This window comes from Phaethon aethereus (assembly GCF_964289735.1).
Source record: "Phaethon aethereus genome assembly, chromosome: 20".
NCBI classification, from domain to species: Eukaryota; Metazoa; Chordata; class Aves; order Phaethontiformes; family Phaethontidae; genus Phaethon; species Phaethon aethereus.
Window position 1 is genome coordinate 1,898,195 of NC_138596.1, and position 23,672 is coordinate 1,921,866.

The following is a 23,672-nucleotide window of genomic DNA, read 5'->3' on the forward strand; positions in this document are numbered from 1 at the left end:
CTCACGCCTTGGTGAGAACATGGAGGGTGTATCCCTGTAGCAACATGGCTTTTGACTATGACTCTGCCTTAATAGGTTGTAATGCTTTTTTTTATTGCCGTGTGAGATTAAGAGGAAATAGTCTCAGGTCAGCGAAGCTGGAGTGGTGTCACAGAATGTGACCAGATGGGGGCACTTGACATATGTGTTGTGCTAGTCCTTGCTTTGCCCCGAGACAGGAGTCGTCCCCTGTTACAATCTGCCTTCACATAGGGAAGGCAAGCAGCTTGTTCAAGACCAAGCTGGTATTAGCATCCAAGCGTATGGGAGCTCTTGCTCTCCAGCCTTGTGTTCACCTGTCCTCTGCCCCCTCCAGCCAGCTGAGATGGTTTTATTTTGGAAAGCGTGAGAGGGAGCCTAAGAAAGCGTCACCTGAAAGGAAGGGGTGAAGCACCACCTCTGCCGCCAGCAACAGGACCCAGAGCTGACAGCAGAAAACAACCACTTTCACATAACCATTATTCCGAGAAGCTTAAAAATAAGTGAAAAATGCAGGTCAGGCTTAATTAGGAAAACCACACCTTCCCTCCCCCCCACTATGGAGGTGATTCTTGAACCTTCTGTGCCAGTGTGCAAACAACTCCTTCATTTGTGGTTATCTGGGGCTGCAGCATGCCCCCCCCCCCCCCCTCCAGCCCTGAAAATACGTATTATTTTAACAACACTTTAAGGATTCATTTTTCTGTCTTTATGACAGACTGGATGCTCACTGAGAACACAGTAAACATTCTTTTCTCCAAAAGTGAACATTTTATTTGCAGTTTAATTCTCAAATCCTTAAGCTTTGCAGTACTCTGTATTTGGAAAACCTCATTAAAAAACCCCCAGAAAACAAACAAATACCTTTTGGGAGGGCTACAGTCCCCGGACACAGAACTGTCACATGGAGGAATCATTTTCTCAAAGACCCCAGCACTTGGGTGTCAGAGAAAACATGTTATTTCCAAAGACATTTAGAATTTAGCAGTTTCTACTTTGAACAGTTGCATAGGACTGTCTGCGTAAGTGTCACTTGTTCCCATTTAATCTGATGACAGCAAGACACTGCTCTGCTAGGAATATATGTCCAAAATTAACAAATGTCAAGATATGTTTCAAATTTAAAGTCATCTGTTCTTTCAAGCAGCTGCACTGCTAACGAACAGACATTAAATGTACCTACTAACTGTATCCTGATTTACTCTAAAAGAAAGATTAGTTTTACGGCTTGGGAAAGTCTGAAAAAATTGTGGCATTCAATATAAGCTACAGTTCTCAGAGAGTTTAGGGTATGGTCTTGATTTTGCGTGTTGGAGGGCTCACTCCTGGTTTAGTGGAACACGTCATTTGTGCTGGGTGTGAATCCATCAAACTGTTCCCTCTCTGGCTGCAAAGGCCACCTGGCGTGAGCGGCGGCAGCGCTCTCTGACTGGGGTAACGCCATTGGGCTGGCAGCGGCTTGCTCTCCATGGCCAGGAAACTCCAGACTCTCCCATGGAGATAAGACTCATCCTCTCTTCTTCCCAGAAGAAAGGAATGATGTTTCAGCAGCCTGGAGAGAAACCGCCTGCTGCTAATGATCAGTGCCGGTCAATCATCTCTGCTCCGAGAGCAGTACGCCCGTGCGCTTACACAACACTACATGCGCAGCGCGAGGCACAAGTAACGCTTTCCTGAGTCAGGGATGGGAAACCAACCGTCAATTTCCCCAGAGCAATCGAAACCAGACATTGCAGAAAGACATCGTGGAAGGATTTGTTTTTAATAGCCAGTGACAGAAACTGTCCCGTATTTGCTGGTACAGGTTGCATCTCACACGACGGTGATGCTCTTCCCAGCGCCCTGGGAGCCCTGCCACTTGCTCCCTACCGCACGTAGTTCTTGGGGAAAAGCTGGAAGAGCTTGCCCTCCTGCGTTGGCTCGAAGCCGTACTTCTCCAGGTTGTTGGGGTCAAAAGTGCCTGCCTTCACGTCCTTCTCGATGTGGGGAGCCACCACCTCGGTGAAGAGCTGCTTGGCCGTCATCGGCGGCTCGGAGCCCTCAGGGGCACGGTACGAGACGTAGGCCTTGAGCTTGAAGCCCTCCAGGTCGGGGACGACGAACTGGGGCACCATCTCCTTGATAAGGATGAACTTCCTGTTGGAGGTGTACACACCCAGCTTCTTGGCCCCGCGGCCCTTGTTGTAGCTCCGGGGGCCGCGCTTGCTGGTGAACGGGGACATGCGGTCGGCGCCCCGCACCAGCCCGCGGGCCAGCGCGGTCAGCAGCCCCATGTCGGACGCCGGCGGCCCAGCGAAGCCGGCCCCGTGCCCCGCTCACGCACCGGCAACAACCCGGCCGCGCTCCGACCTCCGCACGCACCAACACCACTCGCTCTCATTGGCTGGAAGGCGCCAGCCAATCCGCAGCGGCTATCGAACCCGGCGACGAGCGCGCGCCATTCTGCGCGGGGGTGGGGACTTCTCCACCAATCAGCAGCGAGAAGCCCGAGGAATGGGCGGGGCCTGCCGTTCCCCGTCGGCGGGCGGTGGCGGCGGGTGGGGTCTTCCCTCCGCGACCTTCGCCCCCGGCACGCGGGGGTGACCTTTGACCCTGGCCTGCGCGATGGAGGCGGTGGCAGCAGCAGCAGGTGGTGAGGGGCTCTCACTGCTCCCGCCGCGGGGTGCTTGGGGCGGTGGGGAGCGGCGGCGAGCGGCGGCGGGGAGCGGGCTTTGCGGCAGCTCGGGGCGGGGGGGCGGCGCCCTGCGGCCCCGGGCGGGGGGCTCTTGTTTAACGTCCGCGTTCCGTGGTTGATTTTAACGAGAGGAGGGCAGCGGAGTCGGACGGGGCTGAGGGCTCGGCCTGCAAAGGCGGGCTGACCCGGGGCTGGCCTGACCCGCTGACAGGGCTGTGGTGCGCCTCTCTAAGGCTTTTCCCCCGCAATTAAGTGTCAGTGCATGAGGCGTGGCCGAAAACCGGTATTTTCGTTTTCCTTAAAGACCGCGTCACCCAGAGGTCGTTCTCTTTGGGCCACTGGGACGTGGGCACCTGGTGGGGGGCTCCCTTGCTCCTGTGGCTGCTTTCGGCGTTTAAGCCCCCGTGTCCGTGGGGAGGTTTTTTTAAGACGGAGCGGAGACCCAGCTGCCTTCTTGGATATTTGGGTGACGGCCTGTCCTGCCGCTCCCCGGAGGAGTTCAGTAGCTGTCGTTACTGGTAGCTTTTCCTTGGAGACTTGCTGGGTTTTGTTGCTCAACCCAGAGAAAAAGGGACAGTGAAGTAAAAAAAATAAATAATGTTCTTCCCCTTGAATTGTCTTATTCTGCCAAACTGGACGAGCAGTTCTGGTACACTTTGCATCGTGGAGTTAAAAAGACTTTGGATTAGAAAGTACCGTCATCTCTTAACTGGGTCTTCTCTTTTTTTCTTTTTTTTCATTTTTTGCTCCTGCCGTACCTCCAGACATGGATGAAGAGGGCAACAGCACCAGCCTTGAGGTACAATATGCTTTGCTATTATTTTTGGGCATGTTTGTTTCCCTGTTTGTGTTTCCAGAAGCTGAAGGCCACTGTACCTAATATGATAACATTTGGGTAATGTCCTCCGTTGCGGTGCTTTTACTTTGAAAGATCCTTTCCTGGTAAGAGTTTTGTCCTTCCAAAAATTTCAAGATTGGTCCCATTTTTTGTGTGTGTGTTTTTATTTTTTTTTTTTTCTGCAAACCATTCACACACACCTTCATATTCTAAGCTGTTAGCAGAATGATGCAAGTTAAGTACCTTTTGCTTCAGCAGTACTTTCTAGCCTAAAAATGGAAGTATTGCAGAATTCGCTGGCAGCTAGCTCTTCTTGTATTTGTTCTTAATCATGAACAAGAAATTCATAGTCCAACAAGGCATGTGGTGCTTTTCATAGTACTGAAAGACAAGGCCTGTGATAGGAAATAGATATTTTCGGAGCTAAAATAAACCCATACAAACTACACACATGCAGTTAGTGTTTTGTGAAAATCCAGTATCTGTAGTGGAAAAATGGGCATGTGGACCTGTGCACTTACGAGCTACAAGGTAGTCTGTGTTTTGGGCAATCCTAATTTTAAGGCCTCGCTTTTGGTGCTAATAAGTGTTTTCCACCCCTCCCTAAACAGGGTATGCCTCACTGTTTGCTTTTGATTGCAATGTGAAGTTGTTGAACTCTCAGCAGAGCCGCTTGTTCTGTGCTTGATACTCTGAGTGTGAGCATTACTTACATACCTGTACATTTTTGTTAATCACTTTTCATTCCCATTTTCTTAATGAAATTTCAACATCATTGGAAAAAGCAGACAAATGCTATTTATGCTGATACGTACTCTTAGCGTATCATTGCTCCATTTTCTAACAAAGTGAGGGTCTTTTCAGGGGTGTTCCATATGAGTTTTGCATTTGAGAATTGTTTGAGGCTGTGTAAGGCATGTGTGAAGTCCTTGAATTTCAGTGCTGGCTGTTGCCCTCCTAAGAGGTCCTACAGGCTTGGGCTGATGGGAGGGCCAAGAACTGATGACTTAACTGTGACCTCATACCTCTCAGATGCTGTCATGTCACAATAACTGCTTGGGTGTCTCAAGCGTCTGTATGGTTGCATCCTGTCTGCTTGCTTTCTCTGCTTTCCCGGAAGGATTGTCAGTGCTTGAAGAGATGCCCCACTGAGTATGTGTGGGGAATATCATGTTTTCACCAGTGTTTGTGAGAAACCTTGCAAAAACCTCGCAGTTTTTCTTGGAGGTCAGAATTTCTTCTTTCCCTCATTGTTTTTCTGTGTTGAGGCATGAGGGCTCAGTCTGTGCATGTGTGTGTTTTATTCTTTTGTTCGTGAATTTGTTTCTTCCCCTTGTGTAGCAGCAATATGACTGTCAGTTGGCAACTACTATTTTTGATGTTATTTGAGATCATACAGGCATGGATAGTAGCAGAACTGTGCATGTCCCCGACACTGTCAAGGGGAAATAAAATTAAGTGACGACAATAGACTTATACCAAGAACTCGCTGTATTTTGCCAGAATGTTTTGTATGTATTGCAAAGAAATTTTCAACTTTTTTTTTTTTCAAATTCTTGTGACCTTCCGCTATGATCCCACTAATAATAGTTTGATAATAACAACAACAGAGTTAGTTCGACTAATATTGGGAGGATAAATTGTGGATATGCTGTGTTAAAGCAACCTAAGACGACAAACTGAAGACAGCGATCCGTTTGAATTGACTGTTCAGGCAGGAGTTTGGTTTTTGCTGTTAGAACTGGAATGAATTCCATGAGAGAGACTAGTTTGGCAACTCTTGGCGTGCACTTCGTGTTTCTGTTGGTGGCAAAGCTAAATTAAGAGGTCATCCAGATCTGGAACTGAGGGTCAAAACTGGGACCAGAACTGCATGTAGTACTTAAGATTCAAGTACTTGTAATGTTTAAGACATACAGAGGGACATATGTGTCCTTGTACTTGGTTTGTTTCCTACTTGTTGCTAACATGTGGGTTGCCTCTTTCCCCCTCGTTCTGGTAAGTTTTGAGCTGGCATTTGTGAGACTATTGTAACTGCCAGATTTTTTTCCTGAATACCAATAGTCGGCCCAGGTCCCAGGGCTCTCTACCTGAGGTTGGAGCTTTTTCCCACGTGCATAATTTTCTTTTTGTAGTGAATTTAATCTGCTGTTTTATGACTTATTTTCTCAGTCTCATAAAGTCCTTTATGTTCAGTTCTCATCTTTGTTGCTCAGAATAACATAGAATCATCAAAAAAAAAGTTGATTTTTTCAAACCTCACTGTTTGACCCTGTTTTAGGGCTATTTAGGGACGTGTTGAACTGACAGCAACGTAGAACTCCGCTAAGGACCCCTCTCCACTGGGCGTCTTGTGTTTGCAAAGTGGGCCATAGTTGAAAGAAAGATGTTGGAAAATACAGCCAAGTTGTGTTGTATGTGCCAGACCAGGCACTGGGGTGTTTTTATGGAGGCTTTTTACCAGTTGTGGGAAACTAACTTCACCTTCCTTTTGGTGCTAGGCTGTGTTACCAGCAGGTGGAACACGAATTCTTCAGTTTGTAGAAGACAGGATACAGACTACTATGGTAACGTATAGCTTTAATCAGCTGGACAAAAGATTGTGTATGTGTGAGTAGCGTGTAACTTCACGTAAGTTCTAGGAACTGTACTAAGTCACAGTCTTAGTGTTTGTTTCCTCGCTGTCACTGTGCATGAGGCAGGAAGTAATTCCTGTTATTTCATCCCATGTACATTGAGTTGATCAGTTCACAGATCCTTGGGGAGAAAAATGCTGAATATTTTGCATGTGAGCTTATGTGTGAGATACTGATGTAGTTTAAACTTACTGCATGTGTGATGTTTTAATTAAAAATTAAGTATTTATAAATGTGCTTGACTTTGAGACATCTTACTGAGCTAAGTGTTCTTCAGTCCTCCAAAAAGTACCTAATCATTTTGAACTTTAGAAGTTACTAAGTTCTCTCCCCCCTGAATTCCTCTCACAGCTGACTGGAATTGCAATTGGAGCTGCCGTCGCATTACTACTTATAGCAATTGTTGTGTTTGTCGTTTACAGAAGAGTGAAACAATCAAGTAAGTACTCAATAAACATGTATGTTTTAAAAGCAGTTTTCTCAGCTATCTTCAGTATTTTTGTAATAATATGTGGTGGATTCTGTGCTGATTTGTAATAATTACTTGCTGTGAAGGTAGTGGTTCTTGTAGGAAAACAGCTGTAAAATTAAAGGATGAAGAACTTGTGTTAATTCACTTACCAAGGTCTGAACACAGGATTCATAACTGTCACCTGCAGGACGCTTGAGGTTTTTCTTTCTTTAGTATATGATAGCCTTATTATCAGTTGGCATGCAAATAATTTCAACCCTGTTGCGATTTCACTGCTCTAGTAATAAGAAACAGGTGAATTAGAGGTTCCTCTGTGAGATTTAAATTACCTGATTCTTGTGTCATGTTTAGAAAGCCTTTTTATCTCCTCCAGTGGTTAGGTAGAGCCTCAAGCCAGATCTTCCCTAGTCTGGTTTGGCTAACCAGAGTTGGATCATGAGGTGTTTTGTGTTGGTTTAAATTCCAAACGCTGGTGAGAAGAGCTTGCTGCTTAGTAGACAGGAGCCACAGCTGTTGCAGAGGTAGCAACATTGACAACCTGTGCTCAGTGTTCTTTCCCTCCGCTTAGGGCTGCAGACAGTTTCTGATGTGATCCTTCTCTGTTTCAGAACAACTTCAGCCTCATGTGCCTCAGTACAGATTTCGCAAGCGCGACAAAGTGATGTTCTATGGGAGGAAGATCATGAGAAAGGTAAGCGCATCTCGCATGGTGGGAGAGAATTAAAGGTTAAAATCCTGTTTGGAAGGTGGTGTAAGCTTTGCAGTACTTTACTTGCTTAGCCTGGCCCAGGGCCTTCAATCTATAAAATTGCACTGGAATTTTTGGGATGTTTCAGAACTCGTGGAATTCTGCCTGAATTGCTGATGGAACAGCAGTAGCTTCTCTTTCTGGCCATACCTTACCTCTTTCAAGAATATTTGCAGATGCTGAGGGTAGTGATAACTCAGTGAATATCTAACTCAGTTCTGGAGTCAATGATTGTTTAAATATCTCTATTTCTCAGTATTTACGGTTATAGTCAAGATATTCAGTGTCTGTATTCAGGACTGTCCCTTTCAGGTAATGACTTCCAGTACTGCCATTATATTCAAAGCTGACATCTTCTTTCCCATGTGAGTCTATCTGTGGAGCAGGTCCTCGAATTACCTTTCTGCAGTTTACCTGTGAAGAGCACCAAGCACTTCAGCAATATGAGCCCTTGTTTTCTTGTACTGAATTGCAAGTGGGACTTGTCAAACTGGCTCATTAGAGACTGTTCAAGAGGGGTTTATCCCAAGATCAACCTATTTCCACAAGGAATACCCCCTGTGCCCTCGGGTTATTGTCCTGGTCTTGTTCCTGTCCTATTCTGAAAGGTCTCCTCAAGAATTTTCCATCAGTCAGGAATCTGTTTCTGCATCAGTTGGTTAAATCCTTCAAGGCTGTGGCTGCCTCTTTGGTATTTACTTCATTTTTTTGTTTGTTTTTTGCTTTTATCTTTGCAAGTGGCTATTCTTGGGAAATTGCAACAAGAAGGCTTGAGGAAATCTGCAGACAGACATTTCCTTTAGAGGATTAGGTTAATCTTAGTAGGCATGCTAGGTGATCACCACTGAGTGCCTGGATTTCATTTAACTAGGAGACTAATCTTCCTGTCTTTCTCCTCAAAATACATGCTTCCCTTGAAGCTACTTAGTGTACATGGAATGTGAGATTTTTTTTTTTTTTTCTGACTGACAGTACCACTGTGGTCACAAGAACTCATCTTTTCAGAGGTGTCATGAGTGGCTATGTCGGTGCAGGGATTTTGCATGTGGTTTTGTTAGAAACTTGTGCAGTAGGTCCTGGAGGTTGAAGTGACTGACTTACTCAAGACTTCCCATACCAAAATCTGTGTAGCAACTTCTTGGAACTCTGTGCGCGGTTTTAGTGTATATGATGCTGTTGATAAAGCCTGACTCTGGAAAACCGCCTCTTACTCCAACCCCTTTTCAGAGGAGCAAATGGTTATTACTTGCTTGTGACTGTAGATACAAAGGGTGGGTGAAGGAAAAGGCTACTGAGTTCTGACTGCCTAAGTGCTCCCTGCCCGCTGTCCGTAGTCAGAGCCAGGGTGTGAGTCCGGTGGACTCTCCAGCCCAGAGAAGCTGCGAGGCAGGATTGGGACTGGCCCCTTGTCAGGATTGGGACACCCTCCGTGGGTGTCCCAGCTGCTCCCTGTGGGATAGCCTGCTCGAGTCCAGGTGTGCACTTGCATTGCCAGGGTGCTTAAAAACAACATCTGTCAAATAAGTTAAGGTACAGGTAAGTAACCGTGCTTTGTTAGTCACTGCTTGTGGAGGAACTCTTCTTGTGAACTGCAGCCTTCTGCCTCAAACGCTGCTAAACTTTGTTGAGATGAACTCAAATACTTGGACTTAATAATTAGACACTGTGCTGTTTCTAATATTTAGTTCTGGGGTATGGTTCTTTGTGGAGAGAGGAGGTTACTCCCTGAACCTTGCTTTTGCATTGCGGATCAGGCTTCATGTGGAACTTGGTCAAAAAAGCCCTCAGTAAAAAGAAATTGTATTTGTTGCCAGCAACTTCTTAATTTTAATATTCTTTTAACGCAGTTGTTTGTATGTAGCTCACATAAGTAAAGAAGGCTTAGCATTCCATGTGGTAAAATAACTTCAGATATTTTTTGGTTTGGGGTTTTAGATCTTGCTTTTTGCCTTTACTCCTGAACAAGACATAGAATATTACAAACGAACTGCTGTTGATTATATTTCATGTATTTTTGATAAAATACCCAGATTTTACTTTGGAAAACAACGTGTTTTTTTTTTTTTAGAAACTAGTTAAAGGTTGTGGTTTTTTTTTGTGAGAGAAACCTTTTCCTGGGTTTAAACTCCTTGAGAAACAAGTGGAGGACTAGTAATATTTTGAAAGTAACTAATGAGATTTTTTCTTGGTCTTGCAGTTGCTGCATTTCTCCAGGAGGTGGCACTTAGTAACCGTTAAAAACAAGTAGAAACCTCGCTGCACGTCTGTGTTGCTGTTTGTCACCAGCTCAGAAATGAAGCAGGCCCTAGTTTGTCAGCACCACAGACTGCCATAGGAGTACTGGAGCCTTAAATGTTACTGCTCTGCCTGGTGTTGAGCGTTCCTGAGTGACAACTGCATAGTGAAGGGGGTTTTTTTTTTCCCCCCCTCTACCATCCACTACCATTGTAGTAGTTGGTTATTAAAATCAAAATATACTCCACCTGCTTTCTAGAAAGAAAGTGATCCTGGAGTAGGTGGTGTTCCAGTCCTCCAAGGTCTTGTATGAGTGCTTCACTCTGCTCCTATTCTAATGGCTTGCTAAGATAAGTTGGAGCATTTGCAGGGTTGGAACTAGTGGGTCGGGATTTTTTTTGTTTGTTTGGTTTGGTTTTTAGTAAATGCTTTTGTTTTCATGATTTCCTCCTAGGTTACAACTCTTCCAAACTCTCTGGTTGGAAACGCTGTGCCTCGCCAAAGGATGCGGAAGCGGGCAAAAGTTTTATCTTTGGCTAAAAGGTACTTGAGCTTTTGGGAAGGGGAAAATTCATGCCATGGAGGCCGGTTTTGTGGTTTGGTTGGGTTTTTTTTTTTTGGTTTGTGGCGTGGAACCTATCCCTAGTTTAGTGCTTTTCCATAGCTGCTGTTTTGTCGCAGACCTGTCAGCTGTGCATTGGCCCTGCATTTTGCTGGGAAGTTTGCTGAAATGGAGTGGTTTATGTACACAGCACTGTCTCTGGTTTTGCTGAAGAAAGGCAGGAAAGGAGCAGTTGGAGGGCGGAATGTTACTGTTTTATCTACTTGATGGTGTGTAACTTGGCATGGTGTGTGTTCAGTATTGCAGTCAACCTGTGGTGTCAGGATACAGCCCATACTTAAGACAAACGAGGAGACTTCCTGAACTTTCTGACTTGTCTTTTTCTTTGTAGGATTCTGCGTATTAAGAAGGAGTGTCCAACTCTACAGCCAAAAGAACCACCTCCCTCTTTGCTCGAGGCAGATCTGACTGAATTTGATGTAAAGAATTCCCATTTGCCATCAGAAGTCCTATACATGCTTAAAAACGTTAGGTAATGTTAAATGGAACGATAGATTTGGATTTTGTTTTTGACAGATGTTTGAGTGATCTAAATATTTGGCAGTTCATGTCAAGTCTTAAATTTTATCACTGGATGGTCAGAATCTTTCAAGCAGTTGACTGAAAGCTCATCTGAGCATAAGGAGAGAATAAATGACTTCTAATTTTCTAGAAACATTAAGAAAATAGTTGATTGTGTTTAAAAAAAGGAAAAAAGAAAAAAAGACACAGATTAGTGACCTAAATTTGGGGATGATAATAAAGCTTTTCTAACATGAACAGATTTCTACATTTTTAAACTTCCCTTTAGACTGTATCAGACAATTTTTTTGGTACAGAAAGGCATCATAATTGGTAAATGTTAATTGGATACTATATCTACAACTCTGTAAACTGCAGAATCTTTTATTTTTCTGGCTGAAAAGGTTGCAAACAGGATCAAAGTCAACTTAATCCCCACAGCTCTTCAGCAGGTTGAGAGGAAAGGATGGTCTTTGTGCCTGTTCAGTCAAGTGTTTATATTGCTGACACAGCAGAGAGGATGAGATCTTCAGACCTGTAATTTTGGTTTTGTTTGTGTGTGTTCATTTTTCTTCCAATTACGCTACAATTTAGTCCTGAAAGTCATACATACTGTAATAAAACTGCTATTTAAGTAATCTAAATTTTCTGCTGTGGAATTATGATCTCCTATGACTCATTGATGTTGCAGTCAAATTTGATAGATTGATCCTGTTAAATGTGAGCTAATGGAGGGCCCTTCTGGTGTTGTGCACAGAATGGGCACTTTTTTCTGTCTGCCTGGTAGTAACTGACTAGTTTCAGTATTGCAGGAGTCCAGCTGCGTGCTACCTGCAGGAGATGGAATATTTCAAACTTAAAATATGTGCAAATGACAGGATTTTTTCCCTTTGTTTTCGATATTTCTCATGTGTTCTGATTACATGGACAGGGTAGCTGTATGAAAAGGGGAAGTTCCATAGGGTAACTTTTCTCATGCAGTGTGTGAATCTTGCAGGTTTTTATATTTCTTCCCTTCAAAAGCCATGCTGGTGTTTGCTTGAGAAAGACTGGATATACTTCCTTCTGAGCCTGCTGGCATTGCTTGGAGAGCTACTCAAAAAGGATCTCCAGTATTTACAGTAGTTCTGTGCCTTCTGCCATGCTGTTGCAAGAACTGCCTCTGGGGTTCCTCTGGTATTCATGCCTGGGGGCTTTGCTAATTTAGGAAGGATTTTGCAAAGACAGTGATGGTTTTAGGTTTCCCTTTGCCGAAAAGGAAAAAAGGCTAATATCTTATTTTCTTTCCTGCAGGGTTCTTGGCCACTTTGAGAAACCTCTGTTCCTGGAACTGTGCAAGCACATGTTTTTTGTGCAATTGCATGAAGGTGAATACATCTTTCGTCCTGGGCAGCTGGATAACAGCATCTACGTTGTGCAGGATGGCAAGCTGGAAGTTTGCATTCAAGAAAGTGTAAGAATAAACTGATCCATGGTTTTTGAGATCAATCTGTTGGCATAGCATATGGTTTGGCATACATCATTAAGTATTGATTAAGCTTAGACATCTGAATCGTAGTGATTCAGAAGGGATTACTTCCAACCCTTCAGTGCCATGATATTTATAAAGATCAAGGTTTTGAGCTGTCATCCCCCATGTCTTAGATGAGAGAGTGAAACACAATGTTGATCAGGCATTCTGAAATGTCCTCACATACTCTAGTTGCATAGTTATCCAGGGAGGACAGGGTGGAAGACTGGCTTTGCATAGTGTTGGAAACATTCTCCTTTTAGATAGTAGTTATATAAAATAGGTGTACAGATCAGGAGAGATCAAGTACACTTCACTCCATAATATTCTTGCATGGTAGTTAGCAGGTTTGCCTGTGAGGTGAAAGATTCAGATTCACTTTTGGGGAGACGGGGAAAAGAAATGATGGCTTGTTTTACGGGCAAGTCTTAAAATGTTGAGTGCTAGCCCTTGTGATCCCTTCTGCGATTTAGATTTTACTTTGTTTTTCCCTTCTTCCTGACTGAACTTTGAGTTTAACTTTAACATCTGAACAGATTTCTGATGTCTAAAAATGCAGGGGCTTTGTGTTTGTAAATTACCCAAATTTGCTGATTTCTGTATATTTTTGCATTTTGCTGTTCTTTGTTTTGTACTACTTCTTGACCTGTAATCCCTTGATAAAGGGAGCTAATTCTGTCTGTGAGTGAAGGAAGCTTTTTTTTTTTTATCGGTTGCTACATAGCAAAGCTTGAGCAGGTCATATCTCCCCCTAGACAAAACTAGCTTAGTGTCTTTTTAATTTATCACTTTTAGAATGGTGGTTTAAAACTTTGGTGGTTTGAATTAGCACATTTCCATCAGAGCAGAGAGAAAACAAGTGTCCAGGTTATAGTGGGGGACCATTTCTTTTAGGGCTTCTCAGAGCACTGGGAGAGTGAGAGCAAGTTAAGCTTTCTGAAATGCTCCATATATGCCAAATACGCAGCTGTGAGCCTGCAGTAATCTTCTCTCCTACACCTGCAGGATGGAACAGAAGTGGTGGTTAAGGAGGTGCTGGCAGGAGACAGCGTCCATAGCCTTCTCAGCATTCTTGATGTTATCACGGTAAGTTCTTGAACGTGTGGGTTTTCTGCAGTGCTGCTTTGTCGCAGAGCCTGTCGGGGGAAGTAGACATTGAATATCGCTATGAAACAATCAGAATGGAAAACGTTTCTTTGACCAATTCTTTTCCTCCTCCCAGGCTGTCACAGCTGTAAGCTTAGCTCTGTGGGATGTAAGTTGGTTATGAAATGTGTATGCATGACACTCTAACGCTATTTCTGAGAAGCAGTAGGATTTGAATTATTCTTTTATGGCTGAAAAAATTATTCTTTTATGGATTCACTCAAGGTCAGAAAGCAGTCAGGAGAAGGACCAGGTTAGGGCCCAGAAGTCCAGGCTTTTACACTGTTTGATTTGTTACTTACTGAATTTATTTTTATTCAGTCTAATGAAAATAAATCTGACAGTTGTTATTATTGTAATTATAGTGTGAAACCGGTTGATGGATTTAATTTTTTCCTAATATGTTAATGTTGCTGGTGACCATCTGAAGGTTGTGCTCTTTGGCAGGCGACAAGATGAGCTAAACGCTATTTATTGCACAAATTAGTGGTGTGGATTTTGTTTCAGTTGGAATTACAATGATGGTTTGGCTGAAATTGTCACAGTGCTACTTAGGAATACCTAAATTGAAGGTGGTGAATTCATCATCTTTGATAACACGCAAGCACCTGAAGTGCTAAATTGAAGGCTTTTAATAGTTAGGAGCATGAAGATAATCTAATCAATAAGTTGTTCATATTTGACCTTGTACCATGCTTCTCTGGTGCTTGGCTGTCTCCTTTCATTAAGGTACTGTTATTCTAAGTGTAAGTAGTTTTAATGACGCTGTAAGTGTTCTTTGCCACTTCTAGATGCAAGCATATGTCTGTATATTTATATTTATATATAAAACTTCCATAAAAGCTATCAAAAGTGATAGGCAATTGTAACCTTGGTCATGCTTTCTTCTGAGAAAGTAATGGTACATGAATAATCTGGACTGTATAACTCTAGTTCTTGCCATCAAATCCATATTAATAGCAGATTTAGAGTAACCTTTGCCCTTGTTACTTCCACCAGTAAATTTTCTTAATATTCTAAAGAGCAGAATCATTGTATAGGAACATGAATACTAGTCATGTTCTTTTCCTATATTATTTTTGAATAAACGAGAAGAAATCCTTCTTGTATAACAATGGTTTGTGGTTTTGTGTTATTTAGGGGTGACTGCCTTTCATTTTGTGTTGTGTGTGTTTGGGGTTCTCCTTTTGGTTTTGTGGATTTTTTTTGGTTTTTTTTTCAATTCTCATTCTATCATTTTTTTTTCTCATTAGTTATACCACTGGTAAATCAGAAAATGAAAACTATTGAAAATGTGTTGAAAAGGGTATCAGCATGCAGAAGAGTATATAAGCAAAAAGTTTGCAAACTTTTTGTCTGAAGTAACTTGTTCTCATTTATTTTTACAGCCGTCTCTTTTCTGCCTTGTTTTCCAGCTTTGTGAACTGGTTATTTTATTTCTGGTTTTCCTCTTCCTTACGTTCCTTGCTGACTTTAGGTATAAGAGTAGCATGAAAATGGTCAAGGAGAGAGAAAGTAGCATTGATAAAATAGAGGAAATTTCCCAGGGGCATTCCAAATGAGTGAACGAGTCTTAGAACTTCCTGCTGATACCATAACTTTAAGTGTTACTGTACCACCAAACATATGTGTCTGACATGAAGAAATAATGTATTCAGAGAGGATTTGAGTTGTCTAAGGTGAATTTGTGATTCCTTTGACTGATTTTGTCACACATGACGTCAGGCCAGTCCCCCACTTGGTTAAGAGATGTGCAAGAAAACTGAGGTTGCAGCAAGAAGTGGCAACCTCTTGTTGTTGGATCCAAAAGAAAGGTCATGCAAGAGGTACTTTTCTAACTCAATTTTCCAATTTTTTAAATCGAAAAATCCCTTTAGATCTACTAAATACGAAGATACCAGCCATGACATAAGAGACTTGTTCTGTATTTCACTTATTCCTAGAGCAGATACATGCTTATTTCTCAAAACTTGAAGGAGAAATTGGAGGCTTTGAATCCACGTAGATGCTAGCCCGTTCCTGGTATTTTGGAGCAGTTCTGTGTGGTAGTTCATCTGACTCTGAATTCATGCTGCCTCAAATATTAAGGAAATCTCTGAACTGAGCGTTGGCGATTTCCAGACGAGTGTTTCCAGAAGCTGTTGCTGAGTGCCCGCTCTACCCCTGCGTGCAGTCAGATCTCTTTCCTGAATGGTGAATTTTCATTCAGAGCTAAACGGGACAAATGGAGATGGCATTTGATACTGATTGCTGGAGCTTTGGGTTTTATTCTTCTTTTGTCCTCCATGTGGAGATGGTATTTGGAAAACTGTGAGCAGGTGGCATAGCTGCAATGAAAAAGAAGAGTCTGGGAGGAATATTGATCAAATGCAAATGACTGGGGGGGGGGGAAAATTAAAGTCTGAGGGTTAAAAGAAGCTGAAAAAACACTGGGATAAAGGTGAGCCTTGCAGGGCTCAAGTCTGTTTAAATGGTGGTGGACAAGATAGATGAGGTTATAAAGCAGCAGTTGATTGCTGAAAGAACTCGGGTTGCAGCAGTGTCATCATGGCGTGGCATATGCCAGATTTTTGGGTACAAAAAGGAGTTACCGCTCCAAGAGGGAGAAGGTAAGGCACCTGTGTCTCTTGTAGCACATTTCTTAACCAAATTCATTTGGATTTGGCCATTGGCTGTCATCTGGATTCAACTACTACTTTAGCTGTGACGTTTGTCACCTACAATATTTAATTACTCCACAGCTCTTGGAGTAAGACAGAAGTAAACAGTTACCGACGTTGAGAACAAGAAGTTCTCTGTTGAAAAACCCCTGGTTCACTACTGATTATAACTTAACTGTTCCTTGTGACCTCAATGTGTGATTGTAAAATAATGTAATTTAAATGTGTTCTTCTCCGTGTGTGGCTGATCACATTATATTTGAGAGAACTGACAATTATGGGAATGTTTCTTCTTTGTCTTCCTCTGACAGCTTTTAGCATGTTCCAAACCAATTAGACATGGTAGTTGGCCCTTTCAAAAGCAGGCTGCTCTCATGCAGGGATTTAGAAAAGGAAAAATTATATGCTGAAAAACTGGAGGGATAGGCTGTTCTTTGGAGAAAAAGGCTGCTGCATCATTATCCTTTATTATCCTTAGGCTGGTTTTCTGTCAGCATTGGTCTATCCTCAAACAAGCACTGTTCAGAAAAACCACCAAACACTTTACTGGGTAGAATTAGACCATAGAAATGTGATGTACAGTGCTTATTTTGCCCTTTTGAATAACTATTATGGAACACCGTTAAACTTAATGCTTATCCTTTGTCCAGCAACTACAGATTTAATAGGTTTCTTTAGCTTATCGCTATATATTTGGTATAGAAATTTCTAGGAAATAACAGTTGATGGCAATTATAGCAATGTATGTATTTAAAAGCAGACTATATACATTTTCTTTTACATTTGAGTATAAGGAGAATTCTAAACTAATTCTTCATCTGAAGCCAGGCTTTAAACTGGCTGGTAAAAGAGGAATGTGGTATTTATTTTTGGTACAGCAGAAGGCACAGAAATGTAATTTGATAATTTCTTTACTTAATTAAAAGAAATTCAGGAAAACTGAGGATGCCTGGTAACTTTGCACTGTAGGTCAAAGAGATGTTTAAAATTTCAAATCCCTCAGGAACTCGAAAATCAAAGCTATTAATATCATACCCAGATTTTATAAAAAGGTCAGCTGAAGTTGGTGTAATTAAGAAATTGGTTCCAATTAATTTAATTTAATTTTAGAATCTGCTTCATCGTGACTTCCAGACCAGCAAGGCAGACAGAGCTGTAGCTTTATTTTCCAGAGTGGTTATAGTTTTACAGGATGTATCTTGTTTGGATTTGCTGAGTTCTTTAGGCAGAAATTCTTTTGCAGTGATTGTGTTTAATTGTCTGATGCTCTGGAAGACTTGCAAGTTTTCCTGTTTGTAATCAGAATTTAGCATCTGTGTGTTCAGTGTTTGGAAAAATTTGCCTTCTGCTGCTCAGGAGGAATGAAAGCTTCAGAAGCTGTAAGGTGACTGTGTTAAAGTAGAAACTCCGTTTCTTCCTTAGCTCCTGCTCCATACCACAGAAGGATGCCTTTTATTTTAGAAAGATTGGATAAATCAGTGTTTCATGTATTGGCAAATGAATTCATGACTTAGTAAATACTGAAAAGAATATCTCTGATGGGGTTGAAGGGGTGTTGCCTGGAGTTTTTATGCAAGTGTTTGGCAGTAGATTTTTGTTAAAATCTGTTTTGATTCAAGGGAACCTTCCAGTGTAAAAATCTCTGTATTCTCCCCACTTAGTTCTATCGTTCCTTGGTTTGTTAATTCTCCATCTGTGTCTTTGAGCAACTCAGGGTGGAATAGACCCAGTCTATCTCAAGTAAAGAGAAGCTGTTTGGTTTTGTCATTTGGAATATTTCACATATATGTATGAATATATGTGAAGATACATATATATTCATACCTTAAAACATAAGAAGTCTGCCTGGGTTTTGTCTTGCTCCATTATGTATGTAATTACTATACAATTTTGTTATTATATCTTTTGCTGATTGTGTGAGTCTGCTATTGCAGCAAATAACTTGGTGGTCAGTACAGATAATAAAATCAACAAAACCTCTTTTCTCTGCAGTCTTGAATAGCTGGCAGTTGAAATACTTCTGAAGCCTGCCTTTGTAATAAAACTGTAACAGAGTTAACAGAGTTGACAGACTAGCATTTTCCTCTTAACCTGATACATCTTCTTGTAGCTCCTATTTCTCTACCTCTGCCTCTGTTTAATGCTAGTGAAATTGCTGGTGTGACTTCACCTGACCATGCTGCCCTCATTGCACCACCTGTAGGTCATGGAGCATAAGTTGAAGGCTTTTTGTGGTCAGATGATGCCTGTCAAGCATATACAATATCAAAGTAGAAATTCAGGAAGCGATTAGGAAGAATTGGGTGAGGTAATTGGTGCATTAACCTTGTGTCTCTGAAACTTTCTGTTAGGGTCACCCTGCTCCTTATAAAACGGTCTCAGCCCGAGCAGCTGTTCCGTCCACTATATTGCGACTTCCAGCAAGTGCCTTTCAAGATGTCTTCCAGAAATACCCTGAAACTCTTGTTAGAGTGGTACAGGTAAGCTTTGTTTTTAAGTAGAATTGGGGGAAGAAAAAAAATCACTCTAATTTTAAAGTTACATTTTTGAAGTTCACTGAGCTCATAATCCTTTTGCAGATATGGAACTGTTCAATATAGCTTCTTTTCAAGATTTGGACTAGGTTTGCTATTCCTCTCACTCTTAGAGTCCTAGACTCGATGATCTCAGCATTAATCACATACAGGAAGAAATAATTCATTTATATACATTTAATCAGTTTCTCTATGTGATAGCCTGACCTGCACTGTAAGCTCTTTAGTCTTGGTGGGGTAGAATGTGCTGGCATGGGCTCTGCATCGTGGTTATGCACCAACAGGGTTTCAAAACGGCTTAAAGCACGAAAAAGACAGCCATGTAATTCTGAGAAAGGACTGCTGTATCCTCACAAGCTGTTTATTGAGGGCTGATGCTTTGCAAAATTCACAAAATTGACTGGTGCGAGTTTCCCCTTCAGAAGCTATTGTCAGCATCTGAGGAAAGAGCTGTGCTTTGTATTAGTTTTAAGTTCACCTTCCCTTGCTTTGCAGGAGCTTAGAAAGCTCTCAAGTGAGCACTGCAAATATGTCTTGCACATCCTGCAAGTGGGAGCTAGTGCAGGGACCAGTGTATTAATGATTTCAGTTTGGAGAGTTTGTCAAATGCTGCATTGTCCCACAGGTATAATAGTCAAATGGGTGCACATGACCTTATCAGTCATTTTGGTCTGTCCTTTTGGTTTACTATCACTTCTAAATCTTTTTGTCCTTGCAAGCTGTTCTGGTATCTGGATGATTTATGAGTGACACATGAACCTCCTAATACTGATGGTTGAGGAGAACAGATCATTATAGCAACTTAATTTGCTCTGTAAGAGCTGATACTTAAGAGAGGATGGCTTAAGAGTGGGAATAAACTGCCAGGGCAGAGGAAGGTCAGGTGGTAGTGATGTCTTATGCTAGTTTAGAGTGCTTGCAGAGCAGTGGCACCGGCTCCTTATGGGGTAAATAATTTATTTTTTTTTTAATGGAGGGGGTGGAAATGCAAGCAAATGCATTTATTTCAAGGTATGTTTGTTGTTCATGTTTACAGAAAGCAAAAAGCATTATTTGTTGTTTGGCAACAATGCTTTGGATTCTTGTGCCATCAAATGATGAAGTCTTTGGTAAATCACTTGAATCTATCTTTGCCTCAATTTATCTACTGCTGAAAAGGAATTTCAGCTTAGGGTACAGTCTGTATTTTATAAAATGCCTTCAGGTACTGTGGTACATAACTGTATGTAACTGCAAGAACAAGTGTGGGAGAATACTAAATCCACTCCTGTTGCTTCTTGATTTTTTGTTCCTAGATCATCATGGTAAGGCTGCAGAGAGTGACATTCCTTGCTTTGCACAACTACCTTGGTCTGACTACTGAGCTCTTCAACTGTGTAAGTTTGGGGTACGCTTCATCTGTGCTTCGCTGCCAAGTCACAGACAGGTTTTCCTTTTTTTCAGAAGATAGTAAAGCAAATGTTAAATATTAATTTAATAATGACATTACTTGCAAGTACTTTACTTCTCTATAACCAGCCTATAAAACCTAATCTATGCTGATGCTTGGGGAATTGGGAGGAGGGGAACAAGCTTAAATTTCAAAAGTTTGTAGAAGCGCATCGCTTCAAACTGATGTATGTGCCTCACTGCACAAACAACAATATGTTTCAGCAAGTCCCGATGTGTTAATGATGGTGAGTCACTTCTGCCTGTAACAGTTTGAAGGATGATGTATCCTTGGTGGAAGAGGATCAGGTCTGGGGATACTTAAGCAAAACGGACACACATAAGTCCATGGGCCATGATGGGATGCACCTAGGAGTGCTGAGGGAGTTGGCAGCTATCATTGCAAGGCCACCCTCGATAGTCTTTGACCACTGCAACTGAGGGAAGTACCCCAGGGGTCAATACAGGGTCCAGTCCTGTTTAACATGGGTGCGTGGGTGTTTTATATTTGCCTTTTCACCTTGCTGCTTGCAGCAGAGCCAAGCCATCCCGCTCATTTCTGTGGCAAGTGTAACATCTGGAGGAAGTTCGAGCAAAGCAGTAAAAAGACAAGTGTCTAACGTGTCAGAGGAAGATCGTGGAGAAAAATTTGAAAAAACTGGGGAAGCTCTGGAAATGGGTAATGTTTCTGCAAACATGTAGTAACCATCCTTTGTGATGTTTTAATTGCGCTATTCATCAGAGGATTTCTATTTGATTAGAGTAGTTAGAGATTCTCTTAAATCAGCTTCAGGTTTGAAGTCTTTGGGTAGTCCTTAGCTTTAATAGGAAATTATTACCATGTTGTTGATGGTATCGAGGGGTGAGGAGGAGGGGGAGAAAAATGGCTCCTAATGTTGACTTCATAGGAGAAGCTGTGAAAATTCTACACTCTGGGTACTAGCAGAATAATTGCTGGATATGTGTAGGCTTTCAGGTTGAAGTGTCAGTATTGAAACTGAACCTGGGAAAATAGATTGAATTGAACTTTGCCTCTGAACCTGAAATTTTTTTTTTAATTAAAGCAAAAGTAGGGAGCAGGTTTAAACAATGTTTCACATTGGTGTTTCAAAACCTTTAACACAGCCTTTAATAAGTTTTAAAAGTGAGTAGCGAGAGGTTCTTGTCAATGAAATTTATTAGGAAGTACCTTTTCACGTTTGTGTAATTTTTTTGTTTCTAAATTTCAGATATGTTGAAGGTTTCTGGTACAGAAAGCTCTGAGCATGTTTTCAGAAGAAGCCTTTCTTCACCTCCCTATGCAGGGTCTGCAGAGGCTTCTAGTAAGTAGCGCTTGGCAAAATTGTCTAAAATACGTAATGTATCTAATCATGTGGGGGAAGACACATGCTCTCTGGAGCACTGGGCTAGATAATCCTCCTGTTTATGTTAGGAAGCAGTACTACTGCAAGATGATTATCTAGCTCGTTTGTCAAAAACTGATTTTCTGAAGTAACAAATGGACTATTATCTAAGAGGGCATTCTCTTGCTGTCTTTATTAGCAATGGGGAACAGTACAGTAATTGGCTACTGAGAGACCTGCAAATGAAGAGCTTTATTAATTGACATAACTGAAATAAAGTGAGTTATGATGATATGCTGTCATCTTTCATGCAAAAGATGACACACGATTCTTGCTTGGCTGATTGTCCCAAAGAGCACATTTCATGGCTTTGTTGCTTTTAGAGGAATGGTGTTTGAGTGGGTGATAAAGGTGATTTCTCACTGAATGCTCTGATGAGAGATTTATGAGGCTGAGCAGTATTTATTTCAGTGAATTTCAGTCATCTTCACTGTAGACATCTTCCTCTGAGCCAGTTGTTTACATTAGCTTTATGTTCAAGGTAGAGAAAGTGGAACTTCTTGGGTGAACCATAAAAGGAAAGAATCTGTCTTTTTTTAGCCGAGTACCAGACTAACCATCCTGAGGTGGTTGTAAGGTCATGCTTAGATACTATAGTCATTATGGAGGTATTGTTAATAGAGAAGTCATATAAAGTTTAATCAGTGGAATAAAGGTACCCTGGATACATTAGAAGATACATGTGTTGCTTACATTGACTATTAAATGGTTTAGGAGATAAGAACATTTATTTTCATATATGTTAGGTTGTTTTGCACTATGCTTTATAAAATATACCAGCAGACTTGATTCAGTGGTGCATTCAGAAATGCTTACTCTGAACATAGCCATTTTTCCCCAAGGTAAATAAAGTAGTTCAGTGAGATCTGCCTGGGCAGCCCTGTAATGCTTTTAAGGCAGGGTCCATGCATGTTCTTAGAAGCTTTTATGTGGAATGATCCCTGCATACCTAACAGTGAATATGTCTGTCCTTCCTTTCTCCTTTTATGTGTTGTAAGAGTTATGTCAGGGTACACAGAGCTGAGCAGAGAGAGAAAATTAATTTTTACTGACAGAAGGAACATATCTAATTGGGTAATTATGGTTTGTCTCAGTTAATGGAGATGACTTCTGTTCACTGCACTGAGGCTACAGTCATTCTGTAGCTTGCATGGAGAGTATCTTGATGTCTGTAATGAAAAGACCAAGATCTTGCTTCAGATTTTCTTCCGCTACCTTACTGTGTGTTCAGACTCCATGGGAATATTGATTATGTTTATTATTGATTCAGAGAAAAGAGAACTGTCTGTTATTAGAGTCATACAAGTGCTATTATCTCGGCATCTCTTTGATGTGCTTGGCTCATTAAAATCAACAGAAACTGTTAAAAATGACTTTGGGGAAAACATTTTTGCCTCAGCTGCTCCTGGGGTTGGGGTGTAACTTGTTCTTCTGTGTTTTGTATAGCTGGCTAAGTTGAAATGTAACAGTTGTGTAGGTGAGGAAATATGATCCTGCCAACTCAGGCTAGCCTACTTTTTAAGTATACTAACCCTTTATGTGGAAAAAGATGTAATTAAGTCATGTGGAGTATCTGGGCTGGTGGACAGACGAATTAGATGAACGAAATAAAACCACAGGATCTTTTGTATGTGATAACTTCATCGGTTTCATTGTTCCTGGAAGTGTTCCCAACTTAATTTTTTCGAGATTAAATAGCAGTTATCTTTTATTGGTTGGTTTGGGGATTTTTTTTTTTTTTATCAAGAGTTAAGAGGAGCTGCTTTTACTTCTTCAGAATTGAAGCTGTGACCCTACAGCATAGATGCAGGAGCACAGGGCCACCTGCGTTAGGAAAAGCAGGTAGTTCAGTGAGTGAGCACTTGGAAGGAAAGAGGCAGTGAAATACTGCCAGGGACTGTGTCAGGTGCTATTGTTTTTGCAGTGATTTCCATACCAGCAGTGTGTGGGTTACCAGGGAGCATGTGTTCATCAAACAGGATTGCATTCCACTCTCGAGTTTCCCACTGCCTTCTGTTCTTTTGACTCAACGCTTCTAGTTAAAGCTTGTTCTGCTGTATCCTTTCTAACTCCCATCTGAGCAACAAGACAGTTTAATTAATCACTGTGTGGGAAGCTTATATCTATGACTGAGATGAAGATTTCTGCTTTGAATAGAATTCTAGTAGACATAAGCTTTCACTCTTAGAATGCCTCCTCTTTTTGCTTTCTCTGATTTTTTTAATATGCAGAGCTATGTAGAGGGTG

At 41.6% G+C, this 23,672-nt stretch overlaps 2 protein-coding genes across 2 annotated transcripts in view; one reads left to right on the plus strand and one right to left on the minus strand.

The window, feature by feature from the left end:
* Nucleotides 1-1,862: 1,862 nt before the first annotated feature.
* MRPL41 (mitochondrial ribosomal protein L41) lies at nt 1,863-2,291 on the minus strand (the record flags this gene model as incomplete). Its single annotated transcript, XM_082009092.1, has 1 exon — nt 1,863-2,291. The coding sequence occupies one exon, from the start codon at nt 2,289-2,291 to the stop codon at nt 1,884-1,886; it is 408 nt and encodes a 135-aa protein (XP_081865218.1). The 3' UTR covers nt 1,863-1,883.
* A 953-nt stretch (nt 2,292-3,244) lies between these two features.
* The window catches only part of PNPLA7 (patatin like domain 7, lysophospholipase), a 123,498-nt gene continuing 103,070 nt past the window's right edge, over nt 3,245-23,672 (plus strand). Inside the window, exons 1-12 of the mRNA XM_082009091.1 lie at nt 3,245-3,491; nt 6,032-6,097; nt 6,518-6,605; nt 7,247-7,329; nt 10,076-10,164; nt 10,575-10,715; nt 12,038-12,197; nt 13,260-13,340; nt 18,412-18,540; nt 19,890-19,970; nt 20,557-20,701; nt 21,252-21,344. Coding sequence (XP_081865217.1) covers nt 3,459-3,491; nt 6,032-6,097; nt 6,518-6,605; nt 7,247-7,329; nt 10,076-10,164; nt 10,575-10,715; nt 12,038-12,197; nt 13,260-13,340; nt 18,412-18,540; nt 19,890-19,970; nt 20,557-20,701; nt 21,252-21,344 — 1,189 coding nt within the window. The 5' untranslated portion in view covers nt 3,245-3,458. The remainder of the gene's footprint in view (nt 3,492-6,031; nt 6,098-6,517; nt 6,606-7,246; nt 7,330-10,075; nt 10,165-10,574; nt 10,716-12,037; nt 12,198-13,259; nt 13,341-18,411; nt 18,541-19,889; nt 19,971-20,556; nt 20,702-21,251; nt 21,345-23,672) is intronic.